Consider the following 23,271-nt stretch of genomic DNA (forward strand, 5'->3'; position numbering starts at 1 on the left):
CGAGCTTTTTTCGAGCCGAGCTCGAGCGAGCTTCCGAGCCCGAGCCAAAATTGACACCCCTACTGATAAGGGTATGAACAGATCCCACCAGATTGCGACATGTGGCATTAGATCGAGAGGTATCCAAGCCTACCCTGCATGGACTGCAGGGAGTGATAAGAAACTCTGTACTTCACCTGCCCACCAGAGATTTCGCCAGAACCCGAATCTCGATGTTGCCATAATATGCAATATAGGGAGCTGCCACAGCCCAGGAACCTCGTCATACCAGCGAACGACCTCTTATCACCATCACATCATGCTCCAGACAACAACACCTCCTATAAAAAGGAACCTTCCTTTCCATTCCGGGGGATGAGCTCCCCATGGGAGTAAAACAACACCAAACTAGGGATAACATTTAGCTTTCCTTGGTCCAAACTCCCATTTTGTTTGATCTCAATACTGACTTGAGCGTCAGAGGGTTTCTCCGGAGCTAAAACTCCGGGTGGTCCCTAACCTGTTGTCTGTGGGTGCAGGTTACATGCAGTACAGACGTCAGGTGAGCCCCTCGGTCACAGCCGTTCGATCTCTCGGATAGATTTGAGCATCATCGAACTCTATTTGAGTGTAATAATAAGTTTGACTCAAAATCATTTCGAGTCAAAAAAAGGATTGTTAGACACAAATTTGAGTCTTAGTAATCAGTTTTGGACTCCAAATTGATTCTCAAAATCTAAAACAATTAGGGCCTTCAAGATCAGATCTTGTGTTCAAGCTCTTGCCACTGCAATGTCGTAAGTAGCAATAGGCTCCTAGCCGATGACGAGTTGTTCACCTACTCCTCTGAACAAAAATCGTCCAACTTTTCTTCTCTTTCTGTTGCTTTTCTAGTTCTAGTTTCTAGTTTTTCTAGAAAACAATAAAAATTTCATGAAGAATTTAAATTCCCTCTTCGATTTCTGATTTACATAAGCGACCATTAGAAAACAAAAATTGTTCTCTTTTCCTTTATGGTTTCAAAGGAATCCATCGGTTCAACTTGTAGGGCTGCAGGATTGAGAATGTTCGTGACCGTTCGAGGATTAGATCAAGCAGAAGATCAATTAAACTTTACTTGTAAGTAAGGTATATTTACTTCCCTTTGTATTTATTTAATCACCTTCGGATCCTCTAAACCCTAGGATCCTGGGTTTAAGGGATAGATTGATCCCAAAATTTTTATACCATGTGATTGTATGTTTAGCTGCACATAACGATCTTGCCCGGGTGTAAAGCCTCACAAACATATCAAAGGGTAGAAGGAAAGTAAAAAGGATAAAACAAAAAGGTACTAGTGATAGTAAGAACGAGGGATGATCAAGTGATGATTTCGTCGATTGGGTGCCTCTATATTTATAGGCCTCCTGGGGAACTCATAACGTCGTATTACTCCTTCTTGTTTGCATTATGTGGGGCCGTTTCCCAGGTAATGGCACTGTGAATCGTGCGGCAGTGAAGGTGCAGCCTCTGCCTAAAGTTTCTTGTCTACATGGCAGCCAATAATTCAGGATTTTTACTTATCCCATCTTTGCACACGCTGCACACATTTCCTCCATGCACTGTCCTCGATCGGTTGATCTGCCCTACACGTGGCATGGCCTCAAACCTTCAAATAATCTATATGACTATATATTTTCCAAGCATTGCTCCCCTTTTATGGTAGTTAAAACCATGGTTTTAAGTTTCGCCTGAAATCAAAAATTTTGGATTTCGGTGAGGACCGAAACGAAAAGGTACCAAAACCGAAATTCCTGAAATCCTCGTTCGAAATTTTGTAAATTCCAAGAATTTCGTCGAAATCTATAATAAAATAATAAATTTTAATTCCGTTAAAGAATTTCGATTGAAATTTCGTCCCAAAAATCCGGCTTTTCGTTAGCCAATACCAAATTTCGCCTGAAATTCCGATTTCGGATAAGTCCAAAATTTTAGTCGAAACCGAAATTTAAAACCATGGTTAAAACTAACCACACTTCAGTTAACAATTTTAGAATTCCAAATCCATGTTACAAGTAGGGGTGCAACTTGGGTCGAGTTCAACCAGAAAAAATGACGGGTCGGGTTCTGAATTGGGTTTTCCTAACCCAGGTAGAGTTTGGGTTGGGTTCGTGTTGAGGTTTTGGGCAACCCGACCTGAGTGAAAATCCGACATTTATTATTTTTTTAGTTTTTAGTAAGCTTATAAAGTCGAGTTAGGTCGGGTTGCACCTCATCCGGTTGGAATTCCGGTTATGTCGGATTCAGGTTGAGTAAATGGTTCCTTGGGTCAGGTTCGGGTTGCTCTCAACCGGACCCAACCCGACCCGAGTTGCATTCCTAGTTACAAGGATGCAACAACTGAAATAACCACAATATATAGAGGCTTGTATTCTTATTAACCTTAATAGGACATTCCCATCAGATTCGTAACACCGAGGTCCCCGCCGCGCCTAGGCACAGGTACGGATGACCTTAAGCAAAAAGGCTTAACTGCCCATAATGGAACACAATTCAAACGGGGGTGCTGATAAATTCGCACCCCTGTAGCTTTTTGACATCAATTCATGCTAAAGGGGTGCGAATTTATCATCTCCCTTCAAATAGCTGTCGTATAATGTGACTCCATTTGTTATTATCAATTTATCATTGGGGAGTGATAAATCGACTCCCATATACCTTAAATCGACCTCCATGTCTCTATCTCTCTTCATTCTCTACCTGTCTCTCTAACCCAAAGGAGAGAGAAAGACACATAGGGAGTCGATTTCAGATATTTGGGAGTCGATTTATCACTGCCGCTTATCATTTAATGGTATCACTATCTCACTCGTAGCACAGGTCCCCATCGCGGGACAATTATCGTTGCTGCCATTAATGGAGGTGGATTAACATAGATTTCCACTGCTTGAAGATAAGAGGCTTTTCTTTCTCTTGGAATGGAAAATAAAAGTGGGTGATGAGTCATTTTCCCTTCCAAGAGATTGTTTAATATCAGCCCTTCACAAACAAATAAAAAAAAACTGATTTTCGAGCAACTATCTACTATTAAGGCCATTTCAGTCTTTTACTTAAGTGACCTTTTGCACATTTCAGCAAACAGTAAGTAGTTATTTGTAAATATAAACAAGAAAAGTGGTTTTAAAGAGTGCGACAAAAAGTAGAGCCGGTCCCCTTTTTCCAGCCTAATCTCTCTCTCTCTCTCTCCATATTTTACAAGGGGAAATTATAAATCCGCACCCAATGTAGGATAACTCGCTCCCTTGAGTCATTACCTTTTTTGACGTTAATTCACTTCAAAATGGTGCGGATTATCCTAAGAGTGGTGCGAATTTATCATCTGCCTTTACAAATAGTCTCTCCATCTAGAATCTTTACCTACCTGAAGTTTGGGATTCCATAATTTCAGCTAAGCTTCATCTTCTTCTATTATTTTCCTTCCGAAAACTCTCTGATTTCAAAAGAAATCTCTCTCAGATTCGAAGATTTCTGCTAAATTCTTTTACAGACTCTCCAAATTTGGAGGAATTGAAGGCTTTTGCTAGTACTTTTTATCGGTGAATTTTTGTGAAAGAGATGGCAGAAGAAGAATCAAAGAAAATTGAAGAACTCGAAGCTCCGAAAGATGTTTCCGAGGAGAAGACTGTGATTCCACCAAATGAAGAGAAAATCGATGATTCCAAAGCACTTACCGTCGTTGAAAGTAAGATTTCTCCAAAATTTCTATGGTTTAAAAGCTAAATTGCTAGGGTTTTAGAATCTAGGATTGTAAAATCCTTGATTTTAAAAACTAAAACCTTGATTTTATATTCCAAAACCTTAAAAATTTCTGTTTTCCTTTTTCTTTCCTGCTCTGTTGTGGTTTCTTTCTATTTTCCTCTAACAAGTAGAAGAAAACAGTTGTGTGGAAAATCCTGGATTTTATAATTTAGGGTTTTATAGTCTAGGATTGTAAACTTCTGGATTTTAAAAGCTAAAACTTTGATTTTATACCCCAAAACCTGAAAAATTTTGTGTTTTCCTTTTTTCTTTCCTGCTCTGTTTCAGTTTCTTTCGATTTACCACCAAGAATTATAAAAAAAACGGTTTTGTAAATTGCGCTTGGAAAATCCTGGATTTTAAAAGCTAAAACCTTGATTTTATACGCCAAAGCCTGGATTTTATAAGATAAAAACTAGATATTTCGATTTTCCTACAAGAAAGCGGGTGTGAAAAGCGTGCTTGGAAAATACTTGATTTTATAACCTAGGATTTTAAAATCCTAGCTAAATCCTTGATTTTATACACCAAAACCTGGGTTTAATAAGTTAAAACCTAGATCTTTCGAATTTCCTCTAAGAATTAGAAGAACGCGGTTGTGTGTACAGCGCGCGCTGGGGAAATCCTGGATTTTAAAAGCTAAATCCTTGATTTTATACACCAAAAGCTGGATTTTATTAGCTAAAACCTAGATCTTTCGATTTTCCACTAAGAATTACAAGAACGTGGTTGTGTCAAGCGCGCTTGGAAAATCCTGGATTTTAAAAGCTAAATCCTTGATTTTATACACCAAAACCTAGATTTTATTTTCGATTTTCATCTGAGAATTAGAAAAAGCGTTTGTGTAAAGCGTGGTTGGAAAATCCTGAATTTTGTAAAGCCTGGATTTTGAAAGCTAATATACCTTGATTTTATACGCCAAAACCTGGATTGTATAAGCTAAAACTTGGATTGTGAATTTCCAGGATTGTACAATCTAGGTTGCTCACAATCCAGGTTTTAGCTTATAAAATCCAGGGTTTAGCTAGTATGGAAATTTGGGGCTATTTGGATGTATGGAAAATTTTCACTTGGGAAATGAATTTTCCAGCATTTGTAAATTTATTTTTCCATGGATTTTTTTTTCCAAAATAGAAAATTTTTCCTGCTTCCAAGGAAAACTGCAAACCTACTGGACATTGGAATTTTTTTTCATGGAAAGTTTTGCCCATAATTTTTGGATTTTTTTAAAATTCCACCACGAGAGAGAGAGAGAGAGAGAGAGAGAGAGAGAGAGAGAGAGAATCCACGGGCTGACATTATTGCCACATCATTTTCCAACTCCACTAAAGTCGCTCAGGTGTTCACCTGGATTTGTATCTTTTAGGGAAAGAGAGGTGCTTTCCCTCTCATTTCCCACCAAAGGAGGAATTGTGAGGAGCTTTAATATGGTGTTTGCCCCGTACGCATCAATTTAACTCAAATCAGCAAAGCCTTTTGTCCCAAACTAGTTGGGGTCGGCTAAATGAATCCTTTAGAAAAAATTCATGAAGAAGGTAAAAGGAATCTACCCTACTCTAATCCTAGTTCTAGTTGGGTTATTCTACGTGGATCATTTTCTTCCATTCTATCCTATCCAAGGTCATGTTCTCTGTTATGTTCTTAGCTATCAAGTCTTTCATCACTGTTTCTACTCAAGTTGTTTTCGGTCTGCCCCTACCTCTTTATACTCCATCAATTTGGCACGAGTCGCCTCTTCTCACGAGAGCATCCAAAGGCCTACGTTGGACATGTCCAAACCATCTTAAGCGGTGCTCTCTCATCTTCTCCTCAATTGGAGCCACCCCCACCTTTTAATATGATGTCTGCCACATACACATATTTAAAAAAAAAATTGAAAAAAAAATCTTTATTTGTAAATTTATTTCCCATGGATTTTTTTTGAAAATAGTTTAATGGAAAATTTTTATCCATAATTTTGGACATTTCTTTTACCGTTCAAATTTTTTTTTTTGGACATTTTCAGAAAAAATTCCCCCAAGAACCAGACACCTGCTCATTTCTAATTTTACTGATTATCCCTAGATTTGTGAGGATCTTTTATATGGTAAGCTCCATACTCATATTTTCAACAAATTTAATGGGGGGCCGCATTACTCGATGATTTAAACCATTCATTTGTTCTACGCCAACTTAGATAGGCCATCCCCCTAAAATCATCTTTTATATGCCAACAATTGGTTGGGGCCCTCACCATCAGTTGTCACAATCTGAAACGAACAAGGCCTTAGAAGGAATGATATGATTATGGTAAATTTAGATGGATATCATCGTAAATTGGAGGTCTACCTACATAAAAATTGAATAAGTTTGGTTCAACTTATCTTTCTTTGTTTTTTAATTTTTTGAATGGTACAACTTATCTTTTTTCATGTGTAAACAAGTAGATATCTTTACAAATGATTTTCCTTTCCAAAAAATTTAAGTAAATTCCTGCCATCCAAACAGGGCCTATGTAAATATTCAAGGAAAATAAAGTTATTTGGGAAATTATAATTACCCTACGTTATTGCAGTGTTGCACCCACTCTCTTTATTCTTATCCATAAATAAAGAGAGAGGATGTCACCATCGTAAGTGCAAAAAAAATATATAGGTGGTGTAACAATCAAAATAGGAAGTAAATATTCTCTCTGAAATTCTTTTGCCTTTTCTTATTATATTGTAAGTAAATGTCATTGGATATTTGCATCAGATCTGAGACTTCATAACCGAATATCAAGTTTATTAAGTTTTGATTTGGGAATAAATCGGCGAGGCAATTATTTTGAGAAAATTGGAAAATGTTGCCTAAGAGTTAAGGAAAAAATCGGAAAAACCATTTTTTTTTTCTATTTAGTATGCATATATCTACTACGTATATTTATCTTTCTAAATATGGCACAACAAAGGCATGGAATGATGGTTAAATGCATGTGTTTGGTAGATTAGGATGTGAGTTCCCGTTTGAATTTCTTTAGAAATTTCAAATTATTATATGAGAAACTAACGAACTATTCATCAAATCTGTGTTTATGAATTAGTCACGATTTTTTTTAAATTAAAAAATGGGAACAAAATTTTGGGATATTTTTTTTTTGAAAATTACTCAATTATGCGAAGAATTTGTGACTGTTGGGTATACCACCTAACGAATTATTCATCAAATCTGTGTTTATGAATTATTCACGATTTTTTTTAAATTAAAAAATGGGAACAAAATTTTGGGATTTTTTTTAAAAATTACTCAATTATGCGAAGAATTTTGTGACTATGTTGAGTATACTACCTAATGGAAAAAAAAAAGGAGAAATCAGAGCACTCTTTTGCTTCATTTAGGGTCAGTTTGGTTCTATTTTGCGTGGATTCTTCTGAATGGATGATGTACCCGTGTCGGATTCCATTACTTTAGGATTCACCATGACACTTCTAGAAATCTTTTTTCTAGTTTTTAATTAAATACTACTACAACAAATTTGCAATTATCACATTTTTTTAGTTTTCTCTATTTTAATACTAAATTTTATATGAAAATAAAAAATATATTTTTGAGTGGTATATGAAAATAAAATATTATATTTATTTAACCTACTAAAATTTTCAATATATTACCTATTATAACCATATTATCTTGTAAAAGAAATAAAATTAGAATTGATTAAAATATATTGGTGAATCCATGGATATTTTTTTTTTTAGGTTAGGTGAATCCGACACTCGATATCTGTACTAGATTCCGACACTCGATATCTGTACTAGATTCCGACACTCTACCCATACTCATGCAATATAGGTTTGGTTGCATGTGCCTTGTAGAGTAGTGGTGTATTAGAACTGAAGTATTCAATAGGTTTAATAGCAATGAAGTATTCTCCACGTAGGGTAGTCGTAAGTAGTGTTTGGTTATCAACTAAGCTAGTTGCATGGTGTGGGTTGTCATTACCAAAGTAAGAGGGCAGTCAGGGTCTCATTACCAATGTATAGAGAGAAGAGAGGAAAAAAAGGGTGTTAAATCCCAAGAATCTACTAGGAAAAAATCACCTTTTTAAGGTAGTTGGTGGTGGACAAATGTCATGCCACATGGGCAGACAAGGGAGAGACAAGATAAGTAGTCTCCTAGTAGTTTGAATCAAAACATGCAACCAACCACTCCTAGTAGATGATATGGCGCCCCAAAACCGATCAAAACACCTAGTAAACCGCAGAAAATTGTGCAACGAAACAGACCCTCAGGACTATCAAGTGGTGCCCCAGAGCCAGATCTCACTTTTTTGTCTATCCAATCAACTTTGTGGCACATTTACCTTATTGCCTATTATTTTTATGCTAATAAAAAGTTTTTTCCTTTTCCTTTTTTCATCTTTGGAATTTCCTTTTTTCATCTTTGGAAAATTCCATCAATAGAAGGAACAAAACGGAGGATCACCTTTATTGGAATTTTGTTTTCGAATTTTTTTTCCACTAGCCAACTCATGTTGCATTTACTTTTATCCGATGTGAAAGTTTTTCCCTGTTTTCTAGGAAAATTGCAACCCTACCAGAACCTGGAATTATTTTTTCCCTAGCTCTTCACTTAGGTAAAGCCAGACATGCACCTTAATATATTTGAAGATTTGTGGTTATAGAGTTTTTATATGGTGTGAGCATGTAGGTTATACCAGACCCTGGAATTATTTTTTCCCTAGCTCTTCACTTGGGTAAAGCCAGACATGCACCTTAATACATTTGAAGATCTATGGTTATAGAGTTTTTAGATGGTGTGAGCATGTAGGTGCAAGTATTCTTTTAAAAAATACAGTGTGTTTTTAGATGGTGTGAGCATGTAGGTGCAAGTATTCTTTTAAAAAATACAGTGTGCCCCACATGGTTCAATGATTGAAATCATTTATTTGTTGGACCCTGACTCAGATTGGCCTTGCTCCAAAAACAATCTGCATGGGATGATCCGATTATAGAAACCTCTACAAATCGAAGGAGTAGCACCATCCTATGGAGATTATTTTCCGGATATGTTCCGCTGGGGCCCAACAGATGAATGGTTTGGATCATTAAATCATGTGTACCCACAGTATTTTAAAAAAAAAAACTTAAAATACGTGCGGTCACCACATAAAAACTAATGATCATATTTGACATTACAGATTGCAGCTAGATGAGCATAAATAGATTACAGATTAGTAAAAATACAATTAAAATGAATAAATTCATATAAATAACTAAAAAATTAGGAAAATAATAATTTTGTTTTCCCTTATAACTGTGTTGATATTTGAATTCATGATAATATGATAAATTAGTAAGGGCCCGTTTGGATGCCGAGAAGATTTTGATTTGGAATTCTCACATTTGCGGCCCTTTTTGCGTTGACATTTGGATCCCGATCAAATCCTTGAATTTCCAATTCAGCGACTGACAGTGAAAAAAGTCAGATTTCCAAATAAGCTGTGGAAATAAGAAATTGGAAATCCACAGATCTGGCAGTTTCCTTCACCCTCTTGGCTCCTCAACCCTCTCCCCTGCAGCAGGAATTACGCCCTTCCCTCTCCGTCTCCCTCAACATGAGCTGCCAGATCTATTCATTTTGTACTGAAAACTCAATTCCAAATCCAAATACAAAATCTGAGGTATCCAAACGGGCCCTAACTGATGTTAAGCCCCAGCAGGCATCCGTATCAAAGTTTATCTTCTTTATGAATTTTGGAAACATATGATAACTCAGTTGCTAATATTAATCTCCTATGAGGATTTGCCTATGAATCTGGATAGCCTTAAAATGGCTGTTTATTATTTTTTGACTAATATCTTGATTTTTTCTCTCTTTATGGCAGAGGTCTCAGATTCTCCCACAGTGGAGAAGAACTCGGGTGGATCAATTAATAGAGGTAACGATTTAGTTGATGCTTCCTCTGTCTCAAGGTTATTTTCTTTTCCGCTTGTAATAATATTCTCATTGTAAAAACGTCTCATGCTATATTGTCTTAGATTTTGTTCTTACACGTGTTGCAACTGAGAAGAGAATGTCTTTGATCAAAGCATGGGAAGAGAACGAAAAGGCAAAAGCCGAAAACAAGTAAGCATTGATTTATGTACCTAGATTATCTTTAAATTGATTTTTATTTTTGAAGCTTAAGAAAATGGAAATGGTGAAATCTTTTGCCTTAAGAGATATTCCTATTGCTACAGATGTCAAGTGGCACACTCCAGAAAGGCAGTAGAAAATAGGTTGTTATTGATAAGAATTTACCATAACCATAGTTGCCAGAGTGGGAAGCGAGTGCGAGAAGCAATGCGGGAAGCGAAAGCGGGAATTGAGAGGTTTAGAACAGAGAAAATACGAGAAGCGAAAAAGTCTAAAGAAAGTGAAGATAAAATGTGTTGGAAGTGTCATTGAAAGAACATAAAGAATGTAAGAAGCCACATTGGAAGCGAATAAGATGTACATAGAAAGAGTAGGATTGTACTAGGTTAAAGAGGAAGGATTAATACAGATAAGGATTACAAGTAGAAATAAATGACTTCGCGATTATTAGAATTAGTAGATTTGGAAATTTATAGTTTCACTTGTTTTATTCATGTATATTTAATGTTAAGCTTTCGGAAAAAAATCCTCATGAGTTTTCAAGTTTTAGATGTACTCTTTTTTTTCTTTTTAATACGCTCCTTCAGCATTATAAAAAAGAGAAAACATTCTTTTAGGAAGAAATAATCACCTAAATAGGAAGCGTACTGTTAATCAAGAGAAAACAAAGGAAATGTCTGGGAAGCGCACGTCTCCTACTTCAGCATTATCAAAAAGAGAAAACATTCTTTTAGGAAGAAATAATCACCTAAATAAGAAGCGTACTCTTAATCAAGAGAAAACAGAGGAAATGTCTGGGAAGCAGACGTCTCCTAAATTTGGGAAGCAAGAAAAACGTAGCTTCCGAAGCGAGTTTCTTTGGAAGCGAGCATCCAACTAGGAAGTTTCCAGTAACTATGAATTTACTTGGTAGTTAAGCGGCAAGGGAACTAGATGGTAGATTTTTAATTAAGCCAATGCTCTACAAAAAATGCACAAGCCAATGTTTGAAAATTACTTTGTTGGGGTGCAAGCGTGCTGGATAAACATGCAGGGCACACGCCAACATGACTATTAGAAAAAAAAACAAATTTTCTCTTATTTCACATATTATTTAGGCTATCTTCTATTTTTTTTTCATGTTATATACTTATTCAAATCTAATATTGCAAACAAGTTGTCTTTTCTATTCACTTTATAGATGCTGCAATTGATATCACAATACTTGTGTAGGCCCAACATATTGTGTCTGACACTATATAATATCTATATATTTACACTAAATACTTCATGGATACTTCATTTGGTTAAATTAAAAGATTATTTGTAAGTTTTAAAAATTCTTTGAATTAAAATTGATTCAAACAATTATAGATTTAAACCCAGATTAAGAACTTTTGGTTTTCATGAATTACCTGTGAGCAGCCCAAGTCTTGTCGCCTCTTCTTCTCGAAATTCATGAACCCTAAGATATCATTTATACTTAGGGGTGTGTGTAGAGACAAAGTTTATAGGATCTCAAGGGTTACTAGGTCTCTAGTTATAGGAGGATTCTTGTTGAAGTATCCCAATCAAATTGGAGTCTCATTCCTTTGTTTTTTTTTTCTTTATATTGTTTAATTTTATAAATAATATTTAAGGACTTCTACCGATGGAAATTGATGTCCGTCAACACAATGCCAGAGACTGTAAAGCCATACAAGTAGGCCCTTTCTTGTAGAATTATCAATTTATTCCTCTACCATGAAATAATTCCATATGGGCCTATTAAGAATTCAATATGCAATCACCGTCATATCTCTGCCCCTTCGAATTCAATTTATGGCTCTATAATTAATTTGGACTCACCATATATTTTACAAATGCCTTTTGCAAATACTATATTTAATGTATATAATTTACTTTAATAAAATATTTTTATCAAATACTATTGGATCTAGATTTCTAGGTTGCAGCACATCTTAAGTGTTCTCTCCTATTCGAATGGTGATTCCATGTATTAGGCTCTTATTGGGCATCTAACCTTTTGGTATAATCAAAGTTATACAAACATTACATAGAAGCATATGGACCCTCTTAGGTCTATGCATTAACTATATCCTGCATCTAGAACAACTGAATCATCATCATCCTCTAGTCTATCAAAGCAGCACATCTTAGTACTGAAATGTGATGTCAACATTCCCATCTGAGAACTATTCTAGGTCTACATTGAATTGGAACACTATGTATTCTGTCTTTGATGTTACAAGCCCAATGCATAGTGTTCCTACAATGTTACCTAAGGAGCATTATTTCAACATCTAATCTAACATAAAGTTCAATATATCCATAGCAATCATAATAGTGAATTAAATAAAGGCAAAAATAAAAATTTCATCTATCTCATATAAGAATATTTACAAAATTCAAATAGAAATTGGCTTCTGAGAGCATACGATACTAACAAAAATACCATCATGTTTCAAACTTGTATCACTTTCTGAATTTACTGTCATGGTTTTTGCCTGTTAGTGTCATGTGTTTGTAATTGTAATTTTGGGTATGTGAAACTTATAAATTATTATTAATTTCATCATCTAAGTTACAACTAGTTAAGTTCATAGTATTTATTTATACATGCCTCGTACTGTTATTGAATAACAGTATATCAATATCACAGTTTAAGATATCATTACAAAGAAGAGTCATCTCAGGGTACCTCCAGGAAGGGGAGAGTGGCCAAGTGGTAAAAACGACAGACCGTAAATCGGTTGAAGGTTTTCTACCCATATTTGAGTCCAATAATCAGTTTTGGACTCTCAATCAGTTCCAAAATCCAAAACAAACAAAGAAGGTGGCAGAGAGATCACTAGGTGAAAAAGCATGTCTTAGTAATTCCCACAAAAAAACGAGATGGTTAGGCAGGGAGGGGTGGGGAAGAAAAAGGCCGTCTTAAAGTGGTTTCCCCCTTCCACAGGAAGAAGGCCTGGGGACTGGACTTGCCCATCCTGCCGTTACCACAACTTCAAATGGCGAGCTCGATGTCGATGGTTTTACCAAAAAAAGAAGAAAATATTTTCCTCTCAATCTTGAGCCGAATCTCGTTGCTCAACAGCCCTCGGCCAGTGCCGGCGGTGAGGACGGGTCGTGGCTGGATTCTGGAGAAATATCAACATCTTTTGAGAAAGGGATCCCTTTACTTTTTATATCTGGAAAGGAAGTGGGAGCTCGGGTTGAAATATTAAGAGCATGCCTGGTCGGAAAAAAAAAGGATATAAATGGGACTCTAGATGATCTCTGGGCCAGGGCCAAATGATTTTGGAACTTACCTTCCCTCACATGTCCTTGTATCTTAGCGAGGGATGAAATTCTTTTTATGTTTGAATCAGCAGTCCAGGCTGCATCGATTCTGGCCAAGGGGGTGGAAGCGTGTGGGAACCAATTGCTATCTCTCTCAGCTTGGAATCGGGGTTTTATCCAGGGAGCGGAAGAAACCTGGGTAGACTTTTATGGGATTCCGTTACACGCATGGGCAATTTCAACAGTGGAAGCCTTGGGAAATATTTTTGGTCCGGTCTTGGAAGTAAGGATGGAAGGTAGACATAGGCAGTGTATGAGCTTCGTTTCGGTGAGAATCCTCACTCCTAGATGGAAGTTTTCGTATTCTTTTGCTCTCCTCTGGATATTGGGTGACTGCTTTACTATAGGAATTGAAGTCTCCCCTCCTACTGAAAGCAATGGACCGAACTCGGATTTGCTGAGCAGCCCTCCCATAAGGTACCGAGCTCAAACGCGTTAGATTCTTCGTGCCCGCCGACCTTGGGTATATCGGCGGCCTAGGGCTTTCTGGCGGGAGTTTAACTGAAGCTCCACCGTTGGGTGGCTGGGGGTCTGTTGGAGGGAAGATTGTTGAACATCTAGGGCCCTCCTTTTCGAATTCAAAATTCAAATCTCATCAATCAAAGAAAGGGAAAGGAAAATTGGAAGAGACTTCTCCCAATATTCCACTGGCCCCACATACCTTAGAATCAGCCGGACTTGCATCGGATCCTGTGTCCTATCGTCCACGTCAAAAAGGTCCTTTTTCTGACTCCAATAGGACTGAGAAAACTACAGCTCTTGGGATGGCAGATTCTTCTCAAATACAGTGCTTCTAGGGCCAATCACCCATTGGAGTGCGATTGGCTTGTGGCATAAATCTTTGGGTGTCCTAAAATCAAGGAAAGCGGAGTTCCGCTTGGGTGGCTCGAATTTCAGAAATCAATGGAAGCAAAGAAATGGTCTAGAACTCTCAAAGGCCCAGATTGGGCTGGATTCTTCCAAAAAAATATCCTCAGTGGAACTCATTTTGAAGCCACATTCTGTCAAGGCCCAAAGACATAAAATGGTCGAATGGGGTCCAAAAAATGACTTTCTACACCTTCCCAGGGCATGCGCGGCCCTTGGGTGACCGGGTAAACGTTATTGGGGTTTTGATCGTCTAGTTTCAACCATATGGAAGCTAGATGGATTATAGGTTTTTTGGTAAATAAAAAGGTAGGAAATAAAAAGAGAAGAAAAAAAAAAGGGATTTCCGATGGGTGCTGTACAGATGGGTGAGTTGGTTTTTTGAAACAAGCAAAAGACTGTCGCTTACGCTATTGAAGTGAAAAATTATATCAAGGCAGCTGGATCATCGGAAAGGACAAGAGGGAGTCGGCAATTTCCCTTAAAGACAGAGCTAATCATCATCAGAAATAGCATAGCATTTAAGGCGCTCGTGGAATTCGAAGGGGATGATTAAAATACTCTTAGAAACCATTCTAGGGCCCTATTGTTTGATTACTTAATTTAGGAATATTTGTCATGTTATCTTTGGAAGCCGAAGAGGCAGAAACGCTTTGTCAGGCGAGTGCCTGGCTCCATAAATGCGTTCATAATAAAGCCTTGGAAAACTCTCCTATTTAGCCGTCATGGGTGGTGTGGGGGTGGTTATTGGTAATCATAGGCGGTTGCCCCTATAATAAAAAAGAGGGGACCTTTGGAAGTAAGTAGTAGAATCGAAAACTCAGTCCTCTCGTTGCCCCATTCAGGATCATGGAACAGCAGGATCAGAGCCTCCCTCCACCTTCTTCTTCAGTTGTTCCGGCAATAAGCCGGAAACGAAAGCGGCAAATGGACTTTATGGAATTAGAGGAGCTTTTTGCTCATGATTAGGGGCATGGCTTATAATGAAAAAAAGGCCTCTAAGTCTTTGCCAACCCCAAGGGAAATCATTAGTGATTTCATCAAAAGGCAATGGTTGCTCTTCAAAGACGCCGGTAATAGGAGAAGAGAGGTCTTTTTTAGCCTGATAGGGACTTTCAATGTTAAGGAGACCCATAAACCAATGAACAAGCATCCTTTCTTCATCAAATCCTTGATGGAAGAGAGAAGTTTAAGACGGCAGGAGTGGGAGGCGAAGAAAGCAGTGGGGATACGGAAACTTGAAGAGAAGATAGCGGCTGGAAAGGTGCCAGACGACAGGGATCTACAAGAGGAGGATCTGGACATAGTGGCGAGCGGAAAGGCTTTTCGTTACGAAAGCGAGTCTTTGTTAAAGGAACTGGGCAAGTGTACAGGTGAGGGGGGACCGCTTTTAGGATAGGTGAAGAAAAAGTTCCTTTAAAAGAATAGTGGTTTCAATGGTTGTCAATATCTTCGGTGGGAAGATCACAATGGATTTAGCAAAGTTTTTTGGAATCTTTCAGGTGTGGTTAGAATTCCCATGAGTAGAGAAAGAAAGACTTTTGGGAGGTGGTTGGGTTTGGATGGTTCTCAGAGCTGTTTGGGTGGATTTTGAAGATGGTTTGGGAGGGCCCATCATTGGTTTTAAAGCTTTCCTTTTTTTTGTTTTTTTCCGACCTAGATTGCTCCAGGCCTTCATACGTTGTAATACTTGGGGGACTACTGGTCCCCTGTGCATGTATCATTCGTATGATTTTAATATATCCCTGTCACCTTTCAAGAAAAAAATAATTTATACATGCCTTGTGTCTTATCTTGCGGTATAGATACTTGTATCTATATCTGAGTTCTAGATTTTGGGAGACAATAAGTATTATCTCCATTCCCATGTATATATCGATATCCATTTATGTGTATCATACTCTGAAGATGTGTGTGGTATATTTTATTTTTTGGGTTGCTGGTCCCACCTTGTTAGACACTTGTCTAAGTTACTTGTCCGCCAAGACCCTACATTCACCTCATTGAACACAATAGAAAGCTCTGAGATGGTTAATTTCCCTACTTAACCAGATCCTAGAAGCCTGATAAAAAGAACTAAATTCTCTGGCCCTTCTCTTTTAAGATCACGGCCCATATCTAAACTGAATTCACTGCACTATAAGAATGGAATGTCTCGTCATGGTACAAATGACATAAGGATATAATGTATTTGATGATTAAGCAAAAGATATTGGGAATTTTGCAGGAGGTTTAGCATAAAAATTGGAGATATCCATACTGCCTGTGGCCTATCTATCCCATACTGATTTTCATGTATTCTCTGTTTCATATCAGCATTTTCAATATTCTAAGCTTTGTTTGGCATTATCATATGCCCTCTGCCAGAAGCTAATACTCTGTACTGCTCCTTTTTTTTTTGAACTGTAAATAAGATTTTATTAATGAGAAGAAACAATAGAAGCTCACGATCGAGGTCGGAGAGCCAAGAAAAGACAAAATAAAAAAAAAGAAACAAAAATGCTACATCCCAAGCGGGAAAATGTCAAACACTTCCAAGCGAGGCCTATCAACCCCCGCTTGGGCAAGAGCATCCGTGTCTCTATTGGCTGACCTTCTGACATGTCGGAAGGATACTGGACAAGACCCCACCCGATCCTGGATCTCATCCACCAAGTGGGCAAACCTCCATGGATGAGGGTGACTTTCGAGCATCCATCCGATTATGTTAAGGGAATCGACCTCCACCGCCAATGCTCGAAAGATACTATTATCAACTAGCCCGATACCTTGGAGACCTCCCTAAGCTCCGCTTCATTCGAGTCAGCTCTGCCGATCCGCCCAGAGTAGCCACTTAATGTTTTCCCTTCATCCCTTAGGAGACCTCCAATACCTGCCGGGCCTGGGTTACCAATGCTTGAGCCGTCAAAATTTAACTTAAACATAACAGGATTAGGGGGAGACCAGCTAGGAGAAGGAATATCCCTCACTTCCCTGGAAAAAAACAGATTTCACTATAGCGACGCCAAAGATCGGAGCTCGACATAAACCAGAAGCAGGGGAGAGACCTCGCCTAGAAGATGCAGAGCGATATGATCTTGGTATAGGCATAGAATGGGCTTTTAGAGGAGCTCTGAAACACTAATATTTTGCTCTTTCCAAATCACCCAAATAGTTGCGATCTTGGTATAGGCATAGAATGGGCTTTTAGAGGAGCTTTGAAACACTAATATTTCGCTCTTTCCAAATCACCCAAATAGTTGCAAGTAAGGAAACTTGCCAAAGGATTTTGCCTTTTTCCTCCACGGGGCCATCAACCAGCATAAGTGATTCTGATGAGTTTAACTTCCGACTTTTCATAATTAATACTTTACTGTTTCCCTTCTTATGCATGTACCGTTTAGGTTTTATAGTAACCAATACTTTATCTTATATCATGCTGGAATATTGGTAATGTAGCTTCCTTACACCATTAAACAGGGCTAACAAAATGCTGTCAACTATTACATCGTGGGAGAACACAAAGAAGGCAGATGTGGAATATCAGCTGAGACAGATCGAGGTAAGCATAAGCCTAGTGACCTTTTTTTTGCTTTACAGAAGGCTGAAAATGCTTGTTTTAAGCAGAAGAAAGGGTTCTCTCAGAACTTACAGGTGCTGAAGAATAAAATGATAATATACTTAAATTGTGTAAATATTTGAGAGCACATATAAGTAAATATCACAACTGTCTACTTAGAAGAGATTTATATTTATTCAATACTTATTAAAGGCATGTTTTTCACCATCTGCTTTTAATTATACACTAGGGAAGTCGTTTCATTAATTTCCCCATTCCTTAAAATTATTTACTGCAAACAATTCTTGAAATAAGTAGATTGACTGCCGACCAACCATTCTAGCTAAAATGTTATGAGGAACAAGGGTATTCATGAAAAGGTTTATGAAAATTTTCATAAAATTTGTAGTTTTTATCACTGCCCTGTGATTTGTTTGCAAATATTATAGTCTTATACCACTTTAAAAGCCTTGTGTTTGAAAAAGCCATGGGAGTTCTATATTTTGAAAGCCTTAATATCTAAAATAGCCTCATTGGGGGAAAAGTATATTTCCAGTTGGTTTTGTAGGGAGCTTTAATTGTGGGTATTTTTGTAAAGTAGGATTTTTAGTGTAGGGTTTTCGAGTTTGTCTTCTTCTTCTCTCTCTCTCTCTCTCTCTCTCTCTCTCTCTGTGTGTGTGTGTGTGTGTGTGTGCTCTTTCTCACACACACACACACACACACACATACATATATATATATATATATATATATATATATATAGAGAGAGAGAGAGAGAGAGAGAGAGAGAGAGAGAGAGAGAGAGAGCTCAAATAAGCTTATCTGAGGTAGAGCTCAAAAACACATGTGGCCTCACATTTTTGGGGTGATCCAAAGCATTCATTTGGAAGGCCCTTCCATGGATAGGGTGCGTACCAAAAATCAGCCTTTAGGATCATCCTAACCCTGCCATTTGTGGAGGGTAAAAATGGGCAGAAACATGGACACACAGTGTCTGTCCATTTTCCCCTCCACGTTTGATTGGGTTAGGATGATCCTATGGGGCTGATTTTTTGTACACACCCTATCCATAGAAGGACCTTCTAAATGAATGCTTTTGATGCCCCCCCAAAATGTGGGGCCATGTGTATCGGAGCTCGAGCTCAAAAACACATGTAGCCCCACATTTTTTGGCGGCATAAAAAACATTCATTCGGAAGGCCCTTCCATGGATAGGGTGTGTACCAAAAATCAGCCCCATAGGATCATCCTAACCCAATCAAACATGGAGGCGAAAATGGACAGACAGGGGCGGAGGCACATATAGCATGAGGGGGGCCATGGCCCCCCTCAATGGCTTGCAAAATCCTTTTCCCCATGCATGGCTGTACATGCATGCAAAGCTATTTTAGTGGCCATGGCCCCCCCAATGACCAGTACAAGCAAGTGTAAATTAGTCCCCCCCCCCCCCCCCCCAATTGTAAATTCCTGGCTCTGCCGCTGTGGACAAACACTGTGTGTCCATGTTTCTGCCCATTTTTACCCTCTACAAATGGCAGGGTTAGGATGATCCTATAGGGCTGATTTTTGGTACACACCCTATCCATGGAAGGGCCTTCCAAATGAATGCTTTGGATCACCCCAAAAAGGTGGGGCCATATGTGTTTTTGAGCTCGAGCTCTGGAACACTTTCTTCTCTCTCTCTCTCTCTCTCTCTCTCTCTATATATATATATATATATATATAGCAGAAGAGAAAAGGAGAGAATTTTGTCCATTTAACACGTCAATGTGGATGATTTTTACTGTTTTTTGCCCTCCCCACATATCTGTACATACTATCTATGTGAGGGTAAAAAATGTATGAATGTTCGGAATTATTTGCAAAATCTGTGGCATTAACACCTCGCTGGTAATTTCGAATCTTGATTTGCTAGCCACCTTCTCCAAACGCTATGTCTTGCCCATCCTTTGCAATTGTATGTATTCAGTGATTTGTCTTATTAGATGTGATGAAAAACTGCACGAAAATACTATTTCTTGAAAGGTTGCTAGCAATAATACGTAAAGAAAGAAGCTAGCAATAATAATCATTAAGTAGTAAAGTTTGGGAGGAAATTACGGACAACGGGTACCTAGATATGACAATTACGGAAAAAACTACAAAGAAGAGGTATCAAAATATGACAATTACGAAAAAAGTACTTTTCCTTATTAATTTTTTGAGGATATTACGAATTCCGCACACCTGTAAAAATATTTACAAATTCCGGGCACCTTCAGATGAGCAACATATTATGGAAACCTCTATAGATTGGAGGGCTAGGATCAGCCTATAGAAATGATTTTACCGGCACAACCTATTGATGTTGTGTTCCATCACATGGACGGTTTGGATCAACCTATGATGTGGTCCGTACAATTCTTTGTCGGCCTGTGCATCGCAAGGGGTTTTTTACTAGTGTGTGTGTGTGTATATATATATATATATATATATATATATATATATATATATATATATATATATATATATATAGGGGGCGGGGTTCGTGGGCTAGAGCTCAGCTTGCGCTAGAGCTTACAATACCCCATCTCCCATAGGTGTTTGACTCATCCAACCCATTCATTTTATAGCACCTCACATAGATAGTGTGTTCCTAAGAAACCATCTCCATACCATAATCCTAACCATCCAATCTATAGGAGCGTAATTTCTAGCCGTCCATTTTAAACCTCCACAAATCATAACCCTAACCATAAACCATAACTATAACTATAACCTATAAAACTAATGGGTTGGATGACTAAACCAACCATAGTTTTATAGGTTGGACGGCTAGAAATGAATGGGTTGGATGAGTCAACAACTATGGGAGATGGGGTATAAACAGTTCCTATGGTGGCGCTAGTGCTACCTTATATGAGGTGACGCTCACAAAACATAGGGGCCCCACTTTGTTTGGATGATCCAAAGCATTCATTTGATAGGCCCTCACATAGATAGGGTGCCCACAAAAAATCAGGTCCATAAGATCATCCTAACCCTTCCATTTGTTGAGGTTTAGATTTATGGAGGTTTATACCCATCCATTTTAACCTCCACAAATGGAAGGGTTAGGATGTTCCTATGAAGTTGATTTTTTTTGGCACCCTATCTATGTGAGGGCCTATCAAATGAATGCTTTGGATCATCCAAACAAAGTGGGCCCCCCTATGTTTTGTGAGCGCCACCTCATATAAGGTAGCGCTAGCGCCACCTCAGGAACCCTTCTCTATCTCTTTCTTTCTCTCTCTCTCTCTCTCTCTCTCTATATATATATATATATATATATATATATATATATATATATATATATATATATATATATATATATATATGAGAAAACTATAACTACACAAGTGTGCAGATAAGTTACCCGCACTTGAGTGCAGAAACAAGGTGGGGGCCCACATTTTTGTGGGGATCAAAACCATTCATTTGGAAGGCCCTTCCATGGATAGGGTGTGGCCCAAAAATCAGCCCCTTTGGATCGTCCTAACCCAATCAAAGGTCGGGGGGAAAATGGACAGACACTGTGTGTCCATGTTTCTGCCCATTCGCCGCCCCCCCGCCCCCCTCCCCCCCAAATGGCACGGTTGGGATGATCCAATGGGGCTGATTTTTTGGCCACACCCTATCCATGGAAGGGCCTTCCAAGTGAATGCTTTGAACCACCAAAAAATGTAGGCCCCCACCTTGTTTCTGCACTCGTGTGCAGGTAAGCTTACCTGCACACTTGCTCAGGAACAACAACCTCTGTGTGTGTGTCTATATATATATATATATATATATATATATATATATATATATATATATATATATAACTGAGTTCGGTTTTTGGATGAGTTTTTTGCATAGTTTGAATAGGAAAGAAAGAAGCTTGGGTTTTGCTATGGTTTTGTTGCCTATTCCTATTTGTGGGGTTTTCTTGGAGAGTAAGACTAATTTTTTTTAATGATTTCTGCATTAATATTCGTTAGGATTTCTGTGGGGGTTTGGTTTACAGTTGTAGTCAACCTCGATTAAATTTACTTCGCAGAAATTTTCTTACTTTTGAAATGTTATTTATTAAAAAGTTAGTTGTTGTGATTTTAATCTTGTGCGTCATGGTGCTATGTGGGACCCACGGTCGAAGTATTGGGCCCCAGAAGAACATTATTCATAAAAGAACTTTAAAAAAATGAATCACATTCTCACGTAGTACTTGATATTTTTATTTTGTTTATTAATGGGGACTGCTATCCACATTCCACACTACCATATTTTGATAATGGCACCACTCACCTTGTTTTACACTTTTCTAATTAACTTTGTTATGAACTCACAGTACCTGATATGCTATCAACATCCGATCATAAAAGTGAAACAATGTGAGTAGTGACCTTATCAAAAAATGACACTGCTGACATCGGACCCATAATTAATACATTTTATTGCAGAATTAGCTGTTCAATCAATATAGCGATAGTCTCAAAACTAATGTTCAGCCCCACACAGGCAGAGGCCATTTTAGAACTGGAGTGATCAATAAAAAGCTTACTTTTAGGCTCTGTTTTACTGGATGTAAAATGGGCTGTAAAATTTGTTTTACTCCCATTTTATGTCAAAAGAAACCAAGGCCAGGAACAAATTATTCAGCCCACTATTTTTTCACTCAGGAAAAATTGGAAAAGCAGAAGGCAGAGTATGCAGAGAAGATGAAAAATAAGATTTGTCTGTACCACAAGAGAGCAGAAGAGAAGAGGGCCATGGTTGAGGCCAAGCATGGGGAAGAACTTCTCAAGGCCGAAGAGGTTGCTGCAAAGTATCGTGCAACCGGGCTCGCTCCCAAGAAGCTCCTCGGCTGCTTCGGAGGCTAAAATTCTCAGTTGAACCAGAGGTGTGTATGTTTGTATATTTACAGTTCTTTGAATAGTTGTTTATGAGTGCCAATTGCTTAGGTATATCTTTAATGGTGTATGCATTGTGTGTATACATTGTACAGTGTGGTGATTTGCTTCTTTTATATTGATATGTAATGCATATGTATTTTGATTTCTGAGAAACCCAGTTTGAAAAACATTCTTTTGCTTTGAAATATGTAATTCTCATGTCTATATAAAATCTACTTTTAGTTTGGCATTGAGAGATAGAATGGTCTTATTTAGACTCACTTTTAGTCTTTGTTGTGATTTACAGCATTTTGTGAGCTTGATTCTTCTCTGCTTTAACCTTAGTTTCAAAACTCTCCCATGTCATCATCGACTTGACTGAGTCAATTCGACTCTCTTTTACCTTCATCGTGTTCTTGTTTAAGTCTGTGTTTTGCCCTATAAAGTCAATCAAAACTCCTTTGACTCCCAAGCTATGAACGCCATGTTCTTGTCTAAGTCTGTGTTTTGCCCTATAAAGTCAATCAAAACTACTTTTGACTCCCAACTTATGACCGGCATGTTCTTGTCTAAGTCCGTATTTTGCCTTATAAAGTCAATGAAAACTCCTTTGACTCCCAAGTTATGATCGCCCAATTGAGTATTTGACCGTGCCATGTCAAGTCAAATAGGATTTGCTTTGGATGTGTTTGGCCCACATCCAGGTTTTGAAACACTGGCTATTGGTTTTAGGGGTTTTCTGATTAGATTTTCAATGCCAACTTGTCCAGTTCCGGCCAGATCCCCATAAATTCTGGTAATGAA

At 38.0% G+C, this 23,271-nt stretch overlaps 1 protein-coding gene across 1 annotated transcript; it reads left to right on the forward strand.

Annotated features, from left to right (window-relative positions):
• The first annotated feature begins 3,353 nt into the window (after positions 1-3,353).
• Positions 3,354-22,721, forward strand: LOC143857123 (remorin-like). The gene is made up of 5 exons (XM_077367407.1): positions 3,354-3,700; positions 9,602-9,655; positions 9,756-9,843; positions 17,500-17,581; positions 22,255-22,721. Exons 1-5 carry the CDS (start codon positions 3,574-3,576, stop codon positions 22,453-22,455), a joined length of 552 nt encoding a protein of 183 aa, XP_077223522.1. The 5' UTR covers positions 3,354-3,573; the 3' UTR covers positions 22,456-22,721.
• Positions 22,722-23,271: the final 550 nt, after the last annotated feature.

This window comes from Tasmannia lanceolata, unplaced genomic scaffold (assembly GCF_043159265.1).
Source record: "Tasmannia lanceolata isolate RefF3 unplaced genomic scaffold, GAP_Taslan_0.1 ptg000024l, whole genome shotgun sequence".
Classification (NCBI taxonomy): Eukaryota; Viridiplantae; Streptophyta; class Magnoliopsida; order Canellales; family Winteraceae; genus Tasmannia; species Tasmannia lanceolata.

Excerpts from the sequence above, each read along its gene's own strand:
- LOC143857123 (XM_077367407.1), top strand. The coding sequence starts at position 3,574 with ATGGCAGAAGAAGAATCAAAGAAAATTGAAGAACTCGAAGCTCCGAAA. Across the intron at positions 3,701-9,601 it reads AGCACTTACCGTCGTTGAAA|AGGTCTCAGATTCTCCCACA; the intron begins GTAAGATTTCTC and ends TCTTTATGGCAG. Across the intron at positions 9,844-17,499 it reads AAGGCAAAAGCCGAAAACAA|GGCTAACAAAATGCTGTCAA; the intron begins GTAAGCATTGAT and ends ACCATTAAACAG.